Here is a 16168-nt window from a genome sequence, read left to right on the forward strand (position 1 = left end):
CACCATGGCTCAGCCTCGAGGAGAGGGGCCTCCCACACCCCACTCGCCCATCACCTGAGAAGGTGATCCTCCCACTGGGTCCCACCCTGAGGCTTCCACTGTCCACTCACTGGTCACCCCGATGACAGAGACGGGGCCCACGCGCTGGCGGTCGTGGAAGCCGTACAGGTTCATCTTGTACTTGTGGTCTGGCTCCAGGCCTGAGATGGTGACCCCTTTGTCATGCCCCGGCACCCTCACCACCTTAGGCTGCCCGTCCCCGTTCTTGTACTGGACGGTGAAGGAGTCAAAGTGGCCCTGGGGGATGGTCCAGGAGAGGCTCAGCGAGTCTGGGGAGGATCCCGTCACTGTCAGCTCCTCCAGGAAGGGCTCCTCAGGGGGCTCCGGGACCTCTGTGTTGGGTTCTGTGGGACTGGGGGTCTCCTCCATCTCTGTGGGGCTGGGGGTCTCTTCCTCTGCAGCTGAGAAGGGACACACAGAGGGTGAGGCAGGGTCCCCAGGAGACGTCCTTGGGTCTCCTCCCAAGCCTTGGCTTCAACTCCAGGCCCTGAAGTCAGTTCAGAGAAGCCCATCTTTGGGGCTGGGTGGTCCTGCTTGGTCCACACCTCACAGACATGCCTGGAGTTTCTGGAGTCAGCTGTGGGGACCAGGACTGCCACCAGCATGGCTCACAGAGGCCCTTCTCTGCCCAGGAGGACACACAAAGGTCACCATGGCTCAGCCTCGAGGAGGGGGGCCTCCCACACTCCACTCCCCCTTCCCCTAGGGGTGATCTCCCCACTAGGTCCCATCCTGGGGCTTCCACCGTCCACTCACTGGTCACCCCGATGACAGAGACGGGGCCCACGCGCTGGCGGTCGTGGAAGCCGTACAGGTTCATCTTGTACTTGTGGTCTGGCTCCAGGCCCGAGATGGTGACCTCGTCCTCGTCCCCAGGGACCCTCACCACCTTGGGTTGCCCGTCCCCATTCTTGTACTGGATCAGGAAGTGGTCGAACTGGCCCTCGGGGATGGTCCAGGAGAGGCTCAGGGAGTCGGGGGTGGTGTCTGTCACCGCCAGCTCCCCCAGGCGTGGCTTGATGTGAGGCTCAGGGACCTCGGTGGATGGGGTTTGGGTGGTAGAGGGAGATTCTGAAGGTTCATCATCCTCCTCTCTTGGGGCTGAACACAGACACGGAGAGAACAGAGCCTGAGAGAAGGGCACAGAGGCCATGGGGCCTCGGCCTCCTCTGGGCCCTCACGGCCCCCTTGGAAGGAAGCTGAGTGGGCAGAGCTCTTTTGCTCACCTGTCATGGCCTCGATGTGGGCAGGACCAACACGTTGCCCATCGTGGAAACCGTACAGGCTCACTAGGTATCTGTGGTCAGATTCCAGGTCAGAGATGGTGATGTCATGCTGGTCGCCCCCTACATTAACTTCTTGGAGTTGCCCATTCTCGTCTGTGTATTGGACCTCGAAGGAGTCAAATTCTCCCTCAGTTGCCGTCCAGGAGAGACGCAGGCTGTGTGGGGCGGCCTCCTCCAGAGTCACCTCCCCCAGAAGGGGCTCAGATGCTGGAGGACTAAAGGTTGCGGGCTCTGCTTTGATTTCTTCCCTGGGGGCTGGTTCTGAGAGACAGGTAGAGAGGGGTGAGTGGTCTGTTGCTGCACCAAGACTCCAAGAGGATGGATGGAGGGAAGGAGGTAAGGACAAGAGATCAGTAATAAAAAGGACCAACTACTGATACCCAGGGATGAACTTCAAAAGCATCATGCTAAGTGCAGGAAAAACACACAAAAAACTATGTACTGTATGAGTCTGTTAAACAAAACACTTAAAAAGGCAAAACTATAATGATAGAAAGCAATTAGGGGTTGCCAGAAGCTGGGATCAGGGAAACTGACAGCCAAGGAGCATGGGGAAACCTCTAGAGTCAATGTTTTCTATCTTTGTTGTGGTAATGGTCATGACCATTCACCCAAACTCACTCAATTATGCTCTTAAAATGGGTGAATTTTATCGTACGTAAATTATGCTTCTATGAAGCTGACCTCTTCCCCCAAAAGAAGGGGTACAGGAAGCTCAGAAATCCTGACTCCATCAGACCAGGAGAGCCAGGTGGGAAGGAGGGACAGCGAATTCCCCCGGCTGCACTCACCAGTCACTGCGATGGCAGAGATGGGACCCACTCGCTTGTCCCTGGACAGCCCGTAGAGCAGCAGCTTGTACCTGCGGGCAGGGTCCAGGCCCGAGACACTGACCTCCCTGCGGCTGCCCTCCACGGGCACCACCTGTGGTTGCCCGTCTCTGTCCCTGTACTGGATCACAAAGGAGTCAAAGTGGCCCTCAGGGACCGTCCACGAGAGGCCCACGGAGTCTGATGTCACACCGGTCACCTGCAGCTCCTCCCCCAGACGTGGTTTTGAGGGACGCTTTGTTCCAGCCTCATCCACAGCTCTGCGGGTCTCTGAGATGGAAACACAGAGAGTAAATGGTTGTTTCTGGAAGGCTGGGTGACACTGAAAGGAAGGACTGAGAGGTCTAAAGACGGGACTGAGCTGTGGCTGCGTCCTGCAGGGCTGGGTCTTCGGGCTTGTGCAAGGAGATGGGTCGGATTCCAGCCAGACAACCAGAGCCAAACAGCAACCATGTTGACAGCCACCACAAGTGACCACAGTGACTCTCCCCAGGGGGCCCTCCAGATCAGATGCCCCCCGCAGGGGCTGCCCTCACCTGTGGTGCCCTCGGTGGTGAGGGGGCCATGGCGCCTCTTGCCCAGGAGGCCGTAGACTAGGAATCTGTACTTGCGGCCGGAGTCCAGAGGGCTAATGGTGACCGAGCGCTCATGGCCCTCCACGGACACCACGCGGGGCCCATCCCTGTCCTTGAACTGGACCACAAAGGAGTCGAAGTGGCCTTCAGGGACCGTCCAGGAGAGGCGCAGTGAGTCTGGGGTGGGGTCTGTCACCCACAGCTCCCCAAGGTGGGGTGGGGCTCCTGGGCTGGCGTCACCTCGGCCAACTGACAGAAAGGAAAGTTTCTTGTGTTTATTTTTTTTTCCAAAATGACTCCTTGACTGCCTCCCTCTGGAGCTGGAAAAATCTAGAACTGCCCAAATCATCAGTGCTTCCCCCAGATATTTCCATCACCATCACATGCCCGCCAGCATCCTCATCAGGCCATGCCTCTGTCCATTAACCAGCGCAGGGAGCAGCCTTCCGTCCTGGGAGAGGTGATCCCCTGGTTTCCTATTTATCTTATTCCACTTGTTATCCAGACTCTAGCCACCGGATAGAGACCATTTCCTTGGCAGGGTGCAGCTTATCACAGGCTTCATCTGCTTATTTCCTTTGACCAAGGAATCCACTGTTTGTGATTTGACTGTTCTTTGGGAAAATCCAAGGGTCCTGGGGACATCAGAGGGGGTACAGGTCCCTGGGGGCAGACAGCTGGTGGGGAGGTAGGATATTATGATGATGGTGACCCTCCTAGAACCTGGTGGAGGAGTGGGGACTGCTTTTGTGTGAGGAGGGGTACAAGGAGAAGAAGGATGCTCAGACAGGAGAAGGATCTGGTGTCTGCCCAAGAAGCCATCCCGGGGCCTGAGAAGGAGCTGGCCTTCTGCCTTCCTGGACAGCGAGGACGGTGACGGCATTGTTATTGTGAGAGTTCTCTGGCAACTGGGAACCCCCAGGGGCAGGGGAGGGCCTGGATCAAAATCCAGGAAAGGGGCATAGCTGGGCTGGGCCCGACTGGGCTGGACTGGGCAGCCAGTCTTGGGCTCTTCTGGTGTTTCTGAGCTCCAGGAAGAGGGCAGGGGAGGAAAGCGGTTCCTCTGGAGAGGCAGATAAGGGACCCAGAGTGCCTGGGCCAGTAGGGCGGGAAACCAGGGTGAGGGTCAGTGGAAAGCTCTCTCTCGGGAGGTGATGGCTACACAAGGCTGAGACTTGGATGTGGAACAGCTCTGGCCTCCCGCCCTTGCTTCCCAGTCCTGCTGTGTCTCGCACTTTCACCTTCCAGGAAGGGTCCTGGAGGAGCCTTCCCCATTGAACAGAAGTAGGAATTACGAGAAGAGGTGAAAGTCAGCAGGGGGAACTGATCCAGGAACCCACTCCATATTCTTGGTTCCCATCTGACTGGGAAGGGAAAAGGCAGCAGGGCTTTTCAAATAAAAAGGAAGAGGTGAATGAAAGGGAGACAGGTGGAAAGGAGAGGTGTTCAGGCAGCGGGAAGAAGGACGGTGGGGCTGGGACCTCAGCTTCGTGGGGGTCCCGCTCACCTGTCTTTGCCTCCACAGAGACTGTGCTGCGGCGTTTCCCATCTTGGATCCCAAAGAGCAGGAACTTGTATTTCCTACTGGGCTCCAGGCCGGGTATGGTGACCTCGCGCTGGTCAGTGGCCACAGGCACCACCTGGGGCTGCCCGTCCCTGTCCTTGTACTGGACCAAGAAGGAGTCAAATTCGCCCTCGGGGACGGTCCAGGAGAGGCCCACGGAGTCCGGGGTCACATCCGTCACCGTCAGCTCCCCCAGGCGTGGCTCCATGGGGGGCTCTGTGACTGGGTCTGGGGGGACGGGAGCTAGGATCCAGGGAGACAGAGAACATGGCTGAGAACTCCGGGGTCAGAACTCCCCCTTCTCAGGGCTCCTGGCCTCCGAGGGCCTCCAGGGGGTGTTGAACTGAGACAGGGAGCAGTTACATCTCTATTTTCACTGGCCTCTAGCATTTGCTTCAGTGATGCATATAGGAAACCAACACGGTGGTACCAGCAGTGCTCGTAACTGTCACCAACAGGAATCACGGATGCTGTCACATCAGCTTAGAATTACTGCAGAAACTTCAAAACACTCTTTACACTCATCACTGCTTCTAAATAGGTTATTAAACAGGCCACAAGTTTCTTGCTATTTAATGAACTAATAGTGAAGTTCCTATATTACTAAATCATAAATTCAAATTTTAAAATACCTTTGATATTTGGATATCAATAGAATAGGTATGGTATGGTAAAATCCTATGCATTTTACTTTATAGATTTTAAGACATTGCTCTGAAAGGGGTTCACTGGTTTCATAGACACCACAGCACAGAAATGGTGGTGGCCTGTCCCCAGAAGGCATGAGGAGAGGGACACGCCAGGAACGGGAGACACCGGGAGCGGAGAGCAAGGGCCATCTCCCTGAGGAAGGAAGACTCTGGGTTGGCCAGAAGGGAACACAGCTCAGGCCAGGGGGGCCGAGGGCCTCTGAGAAAAGATTCGAGGGATGTGTGTTGTTTAACCCCAGTGAAAAAGGGCAGCAGGGGGAGGTGGTAGCCAGTCCAAGTCATAGCGGGGATTGTGAAGAGAGGAGGAAACAGCTGTGGATGATCAGAGAGATAGTATCTGGCTGGACCTGGTTGGAGGGGAGGAAGACAACCCTGCCTGGGGGAGGAGGCGGAGCAGAGATAGAGACTGGAAGACAGGGAAGGTTCCAGCTTACAAGAGGATCCCTGGGGTCAGGGAACAGAACACATGCCTGTGACTGGGGAGGATCTGAGTGAGAGGCTGGGGAGGTGGGGTGGCCCCAGGTGACCAGGGATGGGGACTGCCTTGACCCGCCTTCACTCACCGGTCAGGGCCACCACGGAGAGGGGGCCCACGCGCTGCCCACCATGTAGCCCGTACACGTTCATCCTGTATTTGCGCTCAGGCTCCAGCCCGGAGACAGTGGCCTCTCGCTGGTCTGTGGCCACAGGGACCACGTGGGGCTGCCCGTCCCTGTCCTTGTACTGGACCATGAAAGAGTCAAACTGGCCCTCAGAGACTGTCCACGCGAGGCCCACGGAGTTGGGGGTCACATCTGTTACTGTCAGTTCCCCGAGGCGTGGTTCCTTGGGGGGCTCGGTGGCTGGAGGAGTCTCTTCTGCTTGTGGAGCTGAGACAGAAATGGGGGAGGCTGTCAGGAAAAGCTCTTCTTCTCCTTGGTAGTAATTATCTGCGTTGTTGTGGTGGTGCCCATGGGGTGGTTCTGATGTAAGACTACACTGATTGGCAACATCTGTCTGGCCGACAAGCCTTCAGTAAGTGCCTGCCAGAATCTGGGGCTGTGCTTGGTGGGGAGGGGTGTCAGTCACCACCGAGACCCTGGGAAAGTGGCTGAAGGTCCATCTGCCCATCTCTGGCTCCAAGTCCTCCAGCCAGACCTCCCAGCTGAACCCCAGACTTGGGTGTGCTCAGCATCTTCCTTGGGTGCCTAACTGATCCCAAATTCCAGTCCAAAGCTGAATTCAGGGGCTTTGCCCCACAACTCCTGTTCCTTCCACAGCCTTCCCACCTCATCAAAACCACCGCTTCACTGTCAGAGTCATCCCCGAGTCCTCTCCCCCACCCCACGGCTGGCCTTCGAGTAAGTCCTGTCGGCACCACCTTCAGAAGCTGACTCCCCTAACTCCTAAAGTCCACCACCACCCCCTCTAAGTTGGAAAAGGAAATGGCAACCTCCTCCAGTATTCTTGCCTGGAGAATTTCATGGACAGAGGAACCTGGCAGGATACAGTCCATGGAGTTGCAGAGTCGGACAGAACTGAGCGACTACCACTCACCTCCTCTAAGCACACGGCTCTTACTGGATTGTAGCACAGTCTCCTAAATCCCCCCTCCCCCTCTCCTCTTCACTGTGTTCCCCACTGTTAGCACATTAGTCAGAGCCTGTTCCCGCCATGGCTTCCATCTCACTCAGAGCAAAAAGCCAAGTCCTTACAATGACCTCCCTCCGAGGCCCCACATGTCTACCTCTCACACCACCCTCCTCATTCCAAAACAGTCTTCACTGGTCCTCAGACATTCCATCTGCCCGGAAGCTCTTCCCCAGAGGCCTACGTGGCTTGTCCTCTCCTTCCGGCAGGTCCTTCGTCAGCGAGTCCCTTTCCAGCCCGCTTCCCACCCACTCACCATCTCGCCTACTGGGCTTTGCTTTTCTCCCCAGCTCTTGTCACTGTCTCACACACAGTCCTACAGACATCCTCTGATAGAATGTGAGCTCCTGGGAGGAGCCTTGCCTTGTTCACTATTGTGTCCCCAGCACCAGCACCCAGTGGGTGCTCCACAAATGTCTGTTAAATTAATGAGTGGTATGCACATCTGGGAGAGGCTGAGCTCAGGACCTGCTGGTCCCCATTGCCCAAGAGTGAGCTGAGTCTGGGAGGCACTGCTTATTAGGACCAGCCTGGAAAGTGGTCCCAAGAGGCAAGTAGCAGAGGGGTGGCTAGGTGGGTGGGTTCCCAAGATCCTGTTTCTCAGGTTCCTGTCAGAGGATAAGATTAGGCTGTGTATCATAAAACCTGCTTTCAAAATGGGCTGGTGGGCTTCCCTGGTGTCTCAGTGGTAAAGAATCCACTTGCCAGTGCTGGAGACTCAGGTCCAACCCCTGATCCAGGAGGATCCTGCATGCCACAGAGCAACTAGGCCTATGCACCACAAGTATGGAGGCTGTGTCTAGAGCCCGGGAGACACAACCACTGAGCCCTCGAGCCACAGCTCCTGAAGCCGGCATGCCTAGAGCCTATGCTCCTCAACAAGAGAAGCCACTGCAATAGGCAGCCCGGGCACAGCAACTAGCAGCCCTCACTCACCACAACCATAGAAAAGCCTGTGAAGCAGTGAAGACCCAGAACAGTTAAAAATAAGTGAAAGTGAAGTCGCTCAGTCGTGTCCGACTCGTTGCGAACCCCTTGGACTGCAGCCCACCAGGCTCCTCCGTCCATGGGATTCTCCAGGCAAGAATACTGGAGTGGGTTGCCATTTCCTTCTCCAGGGGATCTTCCCACCCCAGGGAGAGAACCCAGGTCTCCCACATTGCAGGCAGATGCTTTAACCTCTGAGACACTGACTTAAAAGGGGAGGGGGGGCTGGCATGGGAATCCCCTGGTGGTTCTTGGTTAGGGCTTGATGCTTCCACTGTAGGGGGCATGGGTTCAATCCCTGGTCCTAAAATCCTACAAGCCATGCAGCTTGACCAAAAAAAAATTTTTTTTAAATTAAAGTAAAAAGTAAAAATGGGCTCGTGATGAGGTCTCAGGAGGACAGAAGTAAGTCTAAGTGGGAAGGGCAAGGATGGAGGCAGCTGAAGGCGGGAGGGAGTAACCACCATGTACTGAGCTTCTTCCAGGTCCAGGAGCCAGGCCAGGCGTTGTGTGTGTTCCATTTAATTTGCCTTTCAACCCTGTTGTTCCTGTAGCTTCCATTTCCTGCTTGCTTTCCACGAGAGAGAAACTGTCCTCACCATCAAGCCTTATCGTTGGTGCTTTGGCTCAGCTGGGGAAGGTGGAATGATAACTACCCATGAGTACTGCAGTCCTCATGCTGCATTTGGTAAAATCCTTTCCCAATTTAGCAATGTTTCTAAAGCTGCATGTTAATTCTTCTCCTAGCAACGGCTCAGCACGTGCTGTATGCCAGGCATAGTCCCTCGGTCAGCTCAGCAGGCTCCAGCTGCCCATCGCCTTCCTGCTTGGATAATGAGCTCCATCGCACAGCTTAGAATTGAGAAGCCAAGAATGGAATGCAGTTTCTTCAATTCCAAGACTCAATTGTCCTCTACTGCCTCAGTCAGCGCCTGACATAGTCCATCCTTACCTGGGAACCGGGCTTCCCAAGTGGAGCTAGTGGTAAAGAACCCGCCTGCCAATGCAGGTGACATAAGAGACCCAGGTTTGATCCCTGGGTGTAGAAGATCCCCTGGAGGAGAGCATGGCAACCCACTCTAATATTCTTGTCTGGAGAATCCCATGGACAGAGGAGCCTGGTGGGCTATAGTCCATAGGATTGCAAAGAGTCAGACACAACTGAAGCAACTTAGCATGCACGCATGTGCCCAGGGACCAGAGTCGCTGCCCCAGACAGACAAATGGACCTAGGGTGACCCCAGGAGAAACCTCGGCCACATGTGCTAGGCCTGACACAAGCCTCCACCTTTCTACTTCAGGCCCGCAGGACAGTAACCCACTGAGGCTTTCCCCTCTCCCTACTCTCTGTGCTGACTGAAGAAAGAAAAGAAATCAGGGGTGAAAGACTCTGGACTCTAAGCCAACCAAGTCCCTTTGAGAAATACAGAAACCATGTTCCGGAAACGTGTTTCTCCGCTTTTAAAAATCTTTCCCTTTAGAATAAAAGTTGCTTTTGAAAAATCTATGTCTTTGTTTCAGTGAACAAAGGAGAAAAGAGACGCCCTGTCCCTGGGGCCAAGCTGGGCAGACCAGAAGGAGGGTCACAGAGGCCTGTCTGGGGCCTGGGCCTGGCCCTGGGGCTCTGCAGAGTGGGTGCCCAGGCGGGTCCTCTGTGGTGGCTGAGGGGCCCTGTACCTGGGTGGAGGGACAGTCTTCCTTGCTGTCATCACTCACCGGATGAGTCATAAGGGAAGTTTCCAGCTGCCCTGGTGAAGAGGCCAATATCTCATGCACATTCTAAGAAGCCGAACCAGCCAAAGGGGACAGAGCAGACCCCAGGGTAAGGCCAGACATAATCATCGTAGTGGCCAACACTGCAGCATGTTTACTCTGAGCCAGGCCTGCGCTAATGCACTTAACCTCACAACTGTTCTGTGAAGTGGGCATTATTATCCCCATTTTATGGCTGAGGAAACAAACACAGTAAGCTGAAAACTCGCTCAAGGTGGTGAAGTTGGTTGTTGCCCAGTCCCCAATGAACTGTTCTTTCTAGGTCGTCCCCAAGCAGGGGGTTCTATCGCAGCAAGGGAGGGTGATCCCACAGGGAGGCTGGGGGTCCCTGAGGTGAGGAAAACAGACAAGGGCCCCGCCCTCACTCACCAGTCATGCCTACGGTGGACACGGGGCCCGAGCGCTGCCCCCCGTGCAGGCCGTACAGGTTCATCTTGTACTTGCGTCCGGGTTCCAGGCCCCCAATGGTCACCTCAGTCTCCTCACCCCAACACGCACCACCTGGGGCCCGTCCCTGCCCTTGTACTGGACGGTGAAGGAGTCGAAGTGGCCCTGGGGGACGGTCCAGGAGAGGCTCAGCGAGTCTGGGGAGGATCCTGTCACCGTCAGCTCCCCCAGGAGGGGCTCCTCGGCGGGCTCTGGGGCCTCTGTGCTGGGTTCCATGGGGCTGGGGGTCTCCTCCATCTCTGTGGGGCTGGGGGTCTCCTCCTCTGCAGCTGAGAAGGAGGAACACACAAAGTGAGTGAGGCAGGGTCCCCGGGAGATGTCCTTGGGTCTCCTCCCAAGCCATGGTCCCCATTGGGTGCCCTGAGGTCAGTTCAGAGAAGCCTAAGGAGGCTGGTGGTCCTGCTCGGTCCACACCTCACAGACACACCTGGAGCCCCCAGTGTCAGCTGTGGGGACTGGGGCTGCCACCAGCACAGCTCATGGAAGCCCTTCTCTGCCTAGGAAGCCCCACAGAGGTCACCATGGCTCAGCCTGGAGGAGGGGGCCTCCCACACTCCACTCCCTCATCACCTGAGGGGGTGATCTCCCCACTAGGTCCCATCCTGGGGCTTCCACCATCCACTTACTGGTCACCCCAATGACAGACATGGGGCCCACGCGCTGGCGGTCGTGGAAGCCGTACAGGTTCATCTTGTACTTGTGGTCTGGCTCCAGGCCCGAGATGGTGACCCCGTCCTCGTCCCCTGGCACCCTCATCACCCTGGGTTGCCCATCCCCGTCTCTGTACTGGACAGTGAAGGAGTCAAAGTGGCCGTGGGGGATGGTCCAGGAGAGGCTCAGCGAGTCCGGGGAGGATCCTGTCACCATCAGCTCCCCCAGGAGGGGCTTCTCGGGGGACTCTGGGGCCTTTGTGCTGGGTTCTGTGGGGCTGGGGGTCTCCTCCATCTCTGTGGCACTGGGGGTCTCATCCAGGACTTCCTGGGGGGCTGAGAGAAGAGATTAGGCTCTCAGTTGACATGCTTTGCTGGTGACATTAATCATGACATAAAGTACATTTGGCAAGTATACTCTTCAAGCTGTTGGCTTAAGGGTTCCTGTAGCCTTTGTATTAGCCGTTCAGTGACTCATTGAAGGAGACAGCGCTGAGACAGGCCCCTAAACTCCACTGTGTACTGCTGGCCAATTGCACTGGCTGTGCTCTCGTGTCTGAGAAAGGAGGTGAGGCAGGGTGAGAGGAAACTGAGCAATTTTTCCTGGACTGTGCTGACCACAGGAAAGCGAGGGGGCAGCAGGGACTTGTCCCACTTGCATTTCTCCCTGTCAGTTCCTGCCCCTCCCCAGGGTTGCCCAGCTCCCCCCACCCCACTGACCAGGACAGAAAATGGGATGTGCTCTGGCTAAGACCTCCCCAGGCAGCCCTGTCTCTTCCTCCACTTTAGACAAGAGTAGGAGAAAAGGTACGGGAATGGGGCTGGGGGCTGGGGAGAGCCGTGCTCTTCCCTGGCTGGGGCTAGAATCACAGCATCCACGAGGGCATCCACCCACCGTCTGCAGTAGCCAGGTCTCTGCTGAGGCTCCATGAGCTGGGGAAACTGGCACAAGGGAAGCCAGCCCTTCTGTGACCCACTCCCCGGCCCACGGGGGACCACTTTGGGCACAGAAGAGCGAGGAAGCAGCAAGCAAGAATGATAACCCAGACAGGGAAGGGGAAGATGGAAAGGCGGAGAGAAGAGGATACTGGGAAGGGAGAGAGTCGGGGAGAAATGATGGCTTACTCTTCAATAGCAGTTTTGACGTGCTTGGCACTAAGTACCATGTGTGTACTAACTCATTTAATTCTAATAGCTCTGTGAAGCCGTTACCCTTGTTATTCTCATTTGACAGGTGAGAAAACCGAGGCCCAGAGAGACTCATTAAGTTGCACAAGATCCCAAAGCTAGGATTAACATCCAGGCAGCTGGCCCTAGAGCCCATACTCCCAACCACAATGCTACACAGTCAGGGAAATGTGCTGGATGAGGGGAGGCTGGGCCCTAGGAGGACTGCAGGGCTGGGGGCTGAAAGCGAGCCCTTTGCCCTGCTCCAAGCTGGCTGGGACTCAGCGAGTCAGGGGGGCTGGGGAAATGTGGAGCTCATGGTCCTTGGATTTGCCAGTTCTGAACAAAGCATCGGTGGAGGGAGGGTGTGGGCATCGGGTAACAGAAGCTCAGAAAAGACCACAGCCTCAGCCAGGAGAAGGCAGCCAGCAAAGGCCGCGAGGAAAGAACACAGTGGCTGAGGACACTCAGGGGGAGCACAGCCCAGCGGGGACGGATGATTCTCGGTGCTCAGAATGGCGGAAAAGGGGCCTGTCGTTGGAGGTGGAGAGGCAGGGCCAAGAAAGATGTCAGGGACTGGCGGCTGGATGTGAAATCCTGGGATGTGGGGAAAGAGACGGCGGAGGCTTTGGCAGAATTGGAGCCGAGGAAGAAAAGGTGGAGAGAGGCGCCAAGGGTCTGGGGCCAGGTCCCACTCAGAGGGCTGGGGGTTGGAGGGCAAGGGAGGCCTGACTCACCTGTGGTGGCCACCACGGACACAGGCCCCACGCGCTGCCTGCCATGAAGCCCGTAGAGGTTCATCTTATACTTCCGGTCGGGCTCCAGGCCGGGGATGGCGACCTCATTCTCATCACCCGTGACGGGCACTGCTTGGGGCCGCCCCTGGGCATCCTTGTACTGGACCACGAAGGAGTCGAAAGAGCCCTGGGCCACCGTCCAGGAGAGGCGCAGAGAGTCTGCAGTGGCGCCAGCCACTGTCAGCTCCCCCAACAGGGGCCACTCTGGGGGCTCTGGGTGGCGGGGCTCCTCTTTCTTCTCTGGGGCTGTAAATAAGAAGGCCCAGGCAGGGCTGAACTGGCAGAACTCCAGGATTGGGGCCTGGGGTTTGGAAGGCTTGTCACACCTGTGGGGGTCTCTACTCGATTAGCATGAGCACTGAACTCTGAGAAGCCTGGCACAGCCAGAGTATGACACACCTTCTGGGCCTCGGGGAGCAGCTGAACAGGATGAAAGGGGCCCAGCAGTGCGGGGGAGGCTGGCTGGCCCTGAGCCCAAAAGCGGGGCCAGGATTCCGAGTCAGCCATCTCGCTGGGAGGCCCCAGCCAGCTCCTGGCTGAGGGCAGGCATGTGGAAGGCTGGGAGGGGTCAGCCCCCTGTAAGGCTGGGGGCTTAGGAGGCTGCCACTCACCGGTGGTGCCATCAGCCGTGAGGGGGCCATGCCGCTTCTTGTTGGCAATCCCAAACAGAGTGAATCTGTACTTGTGGTCAGGGTCCAGCGGGGAGATAATGACCGAGCGCTCGGGCCCTTCCACGGGCACCACCTGTGGCCGGCCGGCCCTGTCCCTGTACTGGACCATGAAGGAGTCAAACTGGCCCTCAGGGACAGTCCAGGAGAGGTGCAGTGAGTCTGGGGTGGGATCAGTCACCCACAGCTTCCCCAGGCGGGGTGGAGTCACTGGGCTGGGATCAGTCTGAGACACTAGGAAGAGGAGGTGGGAGAGAAGGGAGGGACACGGGTCAAAAGAGAAGAAGAAATCCGTCTCCCCCTAGGAATGCTGTGTGAGACTGTGCAGGCTGTTCACGTGCATGGTGAAGGCAGCGCGGACAGAGCACTCTGCTTGCCGAGCTGGGCACCCTGGCAAGCGGCTGTGCCCACCTAAAAGGACAGGCAGCTCATTTGACGTGGCATGAAAGCACTGTCTTAACTGCTGTTGTTTAGTTGCTAAGTCGTGTCTGACTCTTTGCCACCCCCTGGACTGTAGCCCGCCAGGCTCCCCTGTCCATGGAATTCTCCAGGCAAGAATACTGGAGTGGGTTGCCATGCCCTCCTCCAGGGGATCTTCCCAACCCAGGAATCGAACCTGAACCTCCTGCATTGGCAGGGAGATTCTTGACCGCTGAGTCACCAGGGAAGCCCGCTGTATGGACTAGTGCGGCCCTCACTTACTGTGCAGACTGGAGAGGGGCTTCAGAGAGAAGGAAGTGCAGTGAGCCCCTTCCACATCTCCACAGCCAGGGAAGTCTTCCAGGACAGCCTCCACTGCTTCCAGACCTAACAACTAGCTGATTTCCTCTCCAAGAGAGGGGTGCTTGGTCCTAGGAGCATTTTCTTGTGGGAGAGCCCCCCACAACTGTGCTCTGGGCCCCACTTTATCCGCTCCCACTCTCACTCCATCAGCTGTGCCCTCAGGATTTACGCAAACTCCTCCACTCAGCTGCATCGCCCTCCAGCCTCCACCCTCCCTCTTCGCTCTCCACTCCAGCCCAGATTCCAGAGAGAGATGCTTGTACTCATGTCCTCACCTTCATCACCCTCCCAACCCAGCCCTGCCCTCCACCAGCAGCTCCCACCAGGGTCAGTGGTGACCTCGCCGTTGCTAAGTCCTGTGGACACTCTGCAGCCCTGAGTCACTCGTACGGAATCTGACATGTCTGACCTCGCCCTTCATTTTGGCATTCCTCTCCCCAGTTCCCCCCTCAGGCTGCCCTGCAGATCCTGATCCTCTGTTCATGCCATGAGTGATGGCCACCTCCAGGTCCCAGGGGCCATGTCTCTCCTCCCTGCCTCCCCACCCTGGCTTCTGCCCACTGGGACATGCTCCATGCTCAGGCCTTTTCTCTGCTCTCCAGTCCCAGGAGGGCAGCGGGAGAGCGCTATGGCGCCTTCACTTTCTGCCCAAGTGGCCTTGCCCTCTCTATGCCGCCCCTCTCCTCATTTGTGAAATGAGCATGCCTCACAAGGCTGCTTGTGAGGATTAAGTGTGATCATTCTCTTAGAACATCTTGAACACATCTGACACTTAAACGCTCGAAAGATGTCTGACTAAGTGTTGCTGCCCTGTTGCATTGTTCCTCACATCCGCTGTTCCTTGCCTCAGGGAACAGCACTGCCGATCCAGAAGCGTGGGGTGCCTGGGCCTCCTTGCTCTCCTTCACCCCACCCAATCCCAGCCTCACTGCCACCATCCCTGCCAGGCCAGCATCCTCGTTTGCCGGTTCCTAACTCACTTCTCCAGCTGTCCTCTGAAGCAGCCTCAGAGCTATTTGTAAGATAAATATTGATTCGGGTCATTCTCCCACTTAAAGCACTTCAGAGGCCCCCTAGGGTCCTCAAATGAGGCCTAAGTGACTCACTCACTGGAGATCAGTGAGACCAGTGTCCTCAGCCCCCAGGTGCCCTACCCTGCTATCCGGAGGAGAGACTTTGATTCTCTTACAGGGCCACTCTCACTCCTGCCTCACTCTCCACAGCTCCCTCTGTTGGCACTGCCCTCCTCAACCTCCCTGCCTGACCCACCACAATTTTCCCTTTAGGATTCAGCTCAGGGACCACCGCCTCCAGGAAGACTTCTGGGAGTTCCCAAAGCACTGGGGAGACCTCCATTAGGACCGCGCAGAGGGCAGGGGCAGGGGCCTGGGTGACCCCTGTCACTCACAGATTTTGGCTTCAGCCACCAGGGGGCCATGCCTCTTCTTGCCCACGAGCCCGTATAGGACAAATTTGTACTTGCGGCCGACGTCCAGGTTGGAGATGAGGGCTGAGCGCTGGGGCCCTTCTACAGGCACCACCTGGGGCCTGTCCCTGTCTTTGTACTGGATGACAAAGGAATCGAACTCGCCCTCAGGGACTGTCCAGTGCAGAAGCAGGGAGTCCGAGGTCACGTCTGTCACTGTCAGCTTGCCCAGGCGAGGTGGGGCCAAGGGTTTCCCAGGTTTCTCCCCATCCTTGTCTGGAGTTGGAGGAAGGGGGGCAAAAACAAAGCACGTGGGCTCAAGCACTGTCTTGTCCCTGCTCTCCGTCCCTCTCCTCTGCCCTCTGGCTCCCTCCATGCTGGACGGCTCCTTCCCTTGATGCCTCCATTCCCCGCCCTCAGTTCTCTGGGACCAGCCTTTCTAAGAAGGGTGGCATTTCTCCCCAACGTCTACTCTTGAGCCAGAGCTTCCGCTCTTCCCTGTGATAACTTCCTCCCCACTCACAAAGGTCCCAGGCCCTCTACACACGAACACTTTGAGGGAGTTTTGGGTCCCCTGAGGTTCTTCCTGAGAGTTTGGAACCATTGCTGCTTCAGAGCAGCCTGGAGATGCCTTAGTCCACCTGAATGTTTCTCTCCCTTGCCACTCTCTTCCTGGTGAGAGATCTGGAGTTGCAGGGAGAGCTGGCTACCCGAGTCCCATAAAGGGGACCAGGAGAAACTGTGAATGCCAGGAGCCCCAGGCTCCTGCCCGGGTTCCACAAACCTCACCCATCTCCGAAGTCCCGATGGCCGTGG

At 56.9% G+C, this 16168-nt stretch overlaps 1 protein-coding gene across 1 annotated transcript in view; it reads right to left on the bottom strand.

The window, feature by feature from the left end:
• TNXB (tenascin XB) overlaps positions 1 to 16168 on the bottom strand; it is a 56249-nt gene that overhangs the window by 19110 nt on the left and 20971 nt on the right. The window contains 13 exon segments of the mRNA XM_070361175.1: positions 111 to 461; positions 817 to 1161; positions 1287 to 1607; positions 2138 to 2446; positions 2713 to 3000; positions 4259 to 4558; positions 5589 to 5894; positions 9784 to 9903; positions 9906 to 10130; positions 10488 to 10847; positions 12416 to 12721; positions 13087 to 13377; positions 15335 to 15628. Coding sequence (XP_070217276.1) covers positions 111 to 461; positions 817 to 1161; positions 1287 to 1607; positions 2138 to 2446; positions 2713 to 3000; positions 4259 to 4558; positions 5589 to 5894; positions 9784 to 9903; positions 9906 to 10130; positions 10488 to 10847; positions 12416 to 12721; positions 13087 to 13377; positions 15335 to 15628 — 3816 coding nt within the window.

The sequence above is a fragment of the Bos mutus genome, chromosome 23 (genome assembly GCF_027580195.1).
Source record: "Bos mutus isolate GX-2022 chromosome 23, NWIPB_WYAK_1.1, whole genome shotgun sequence".
In the NCBI taxonomy this organism is placed as follows: domain Eukaryota; kingdom Metazoa; phylum Chordata; class Mammalia; order Artiodactyla; family Bovidae; genus Bos; species Bos mutus.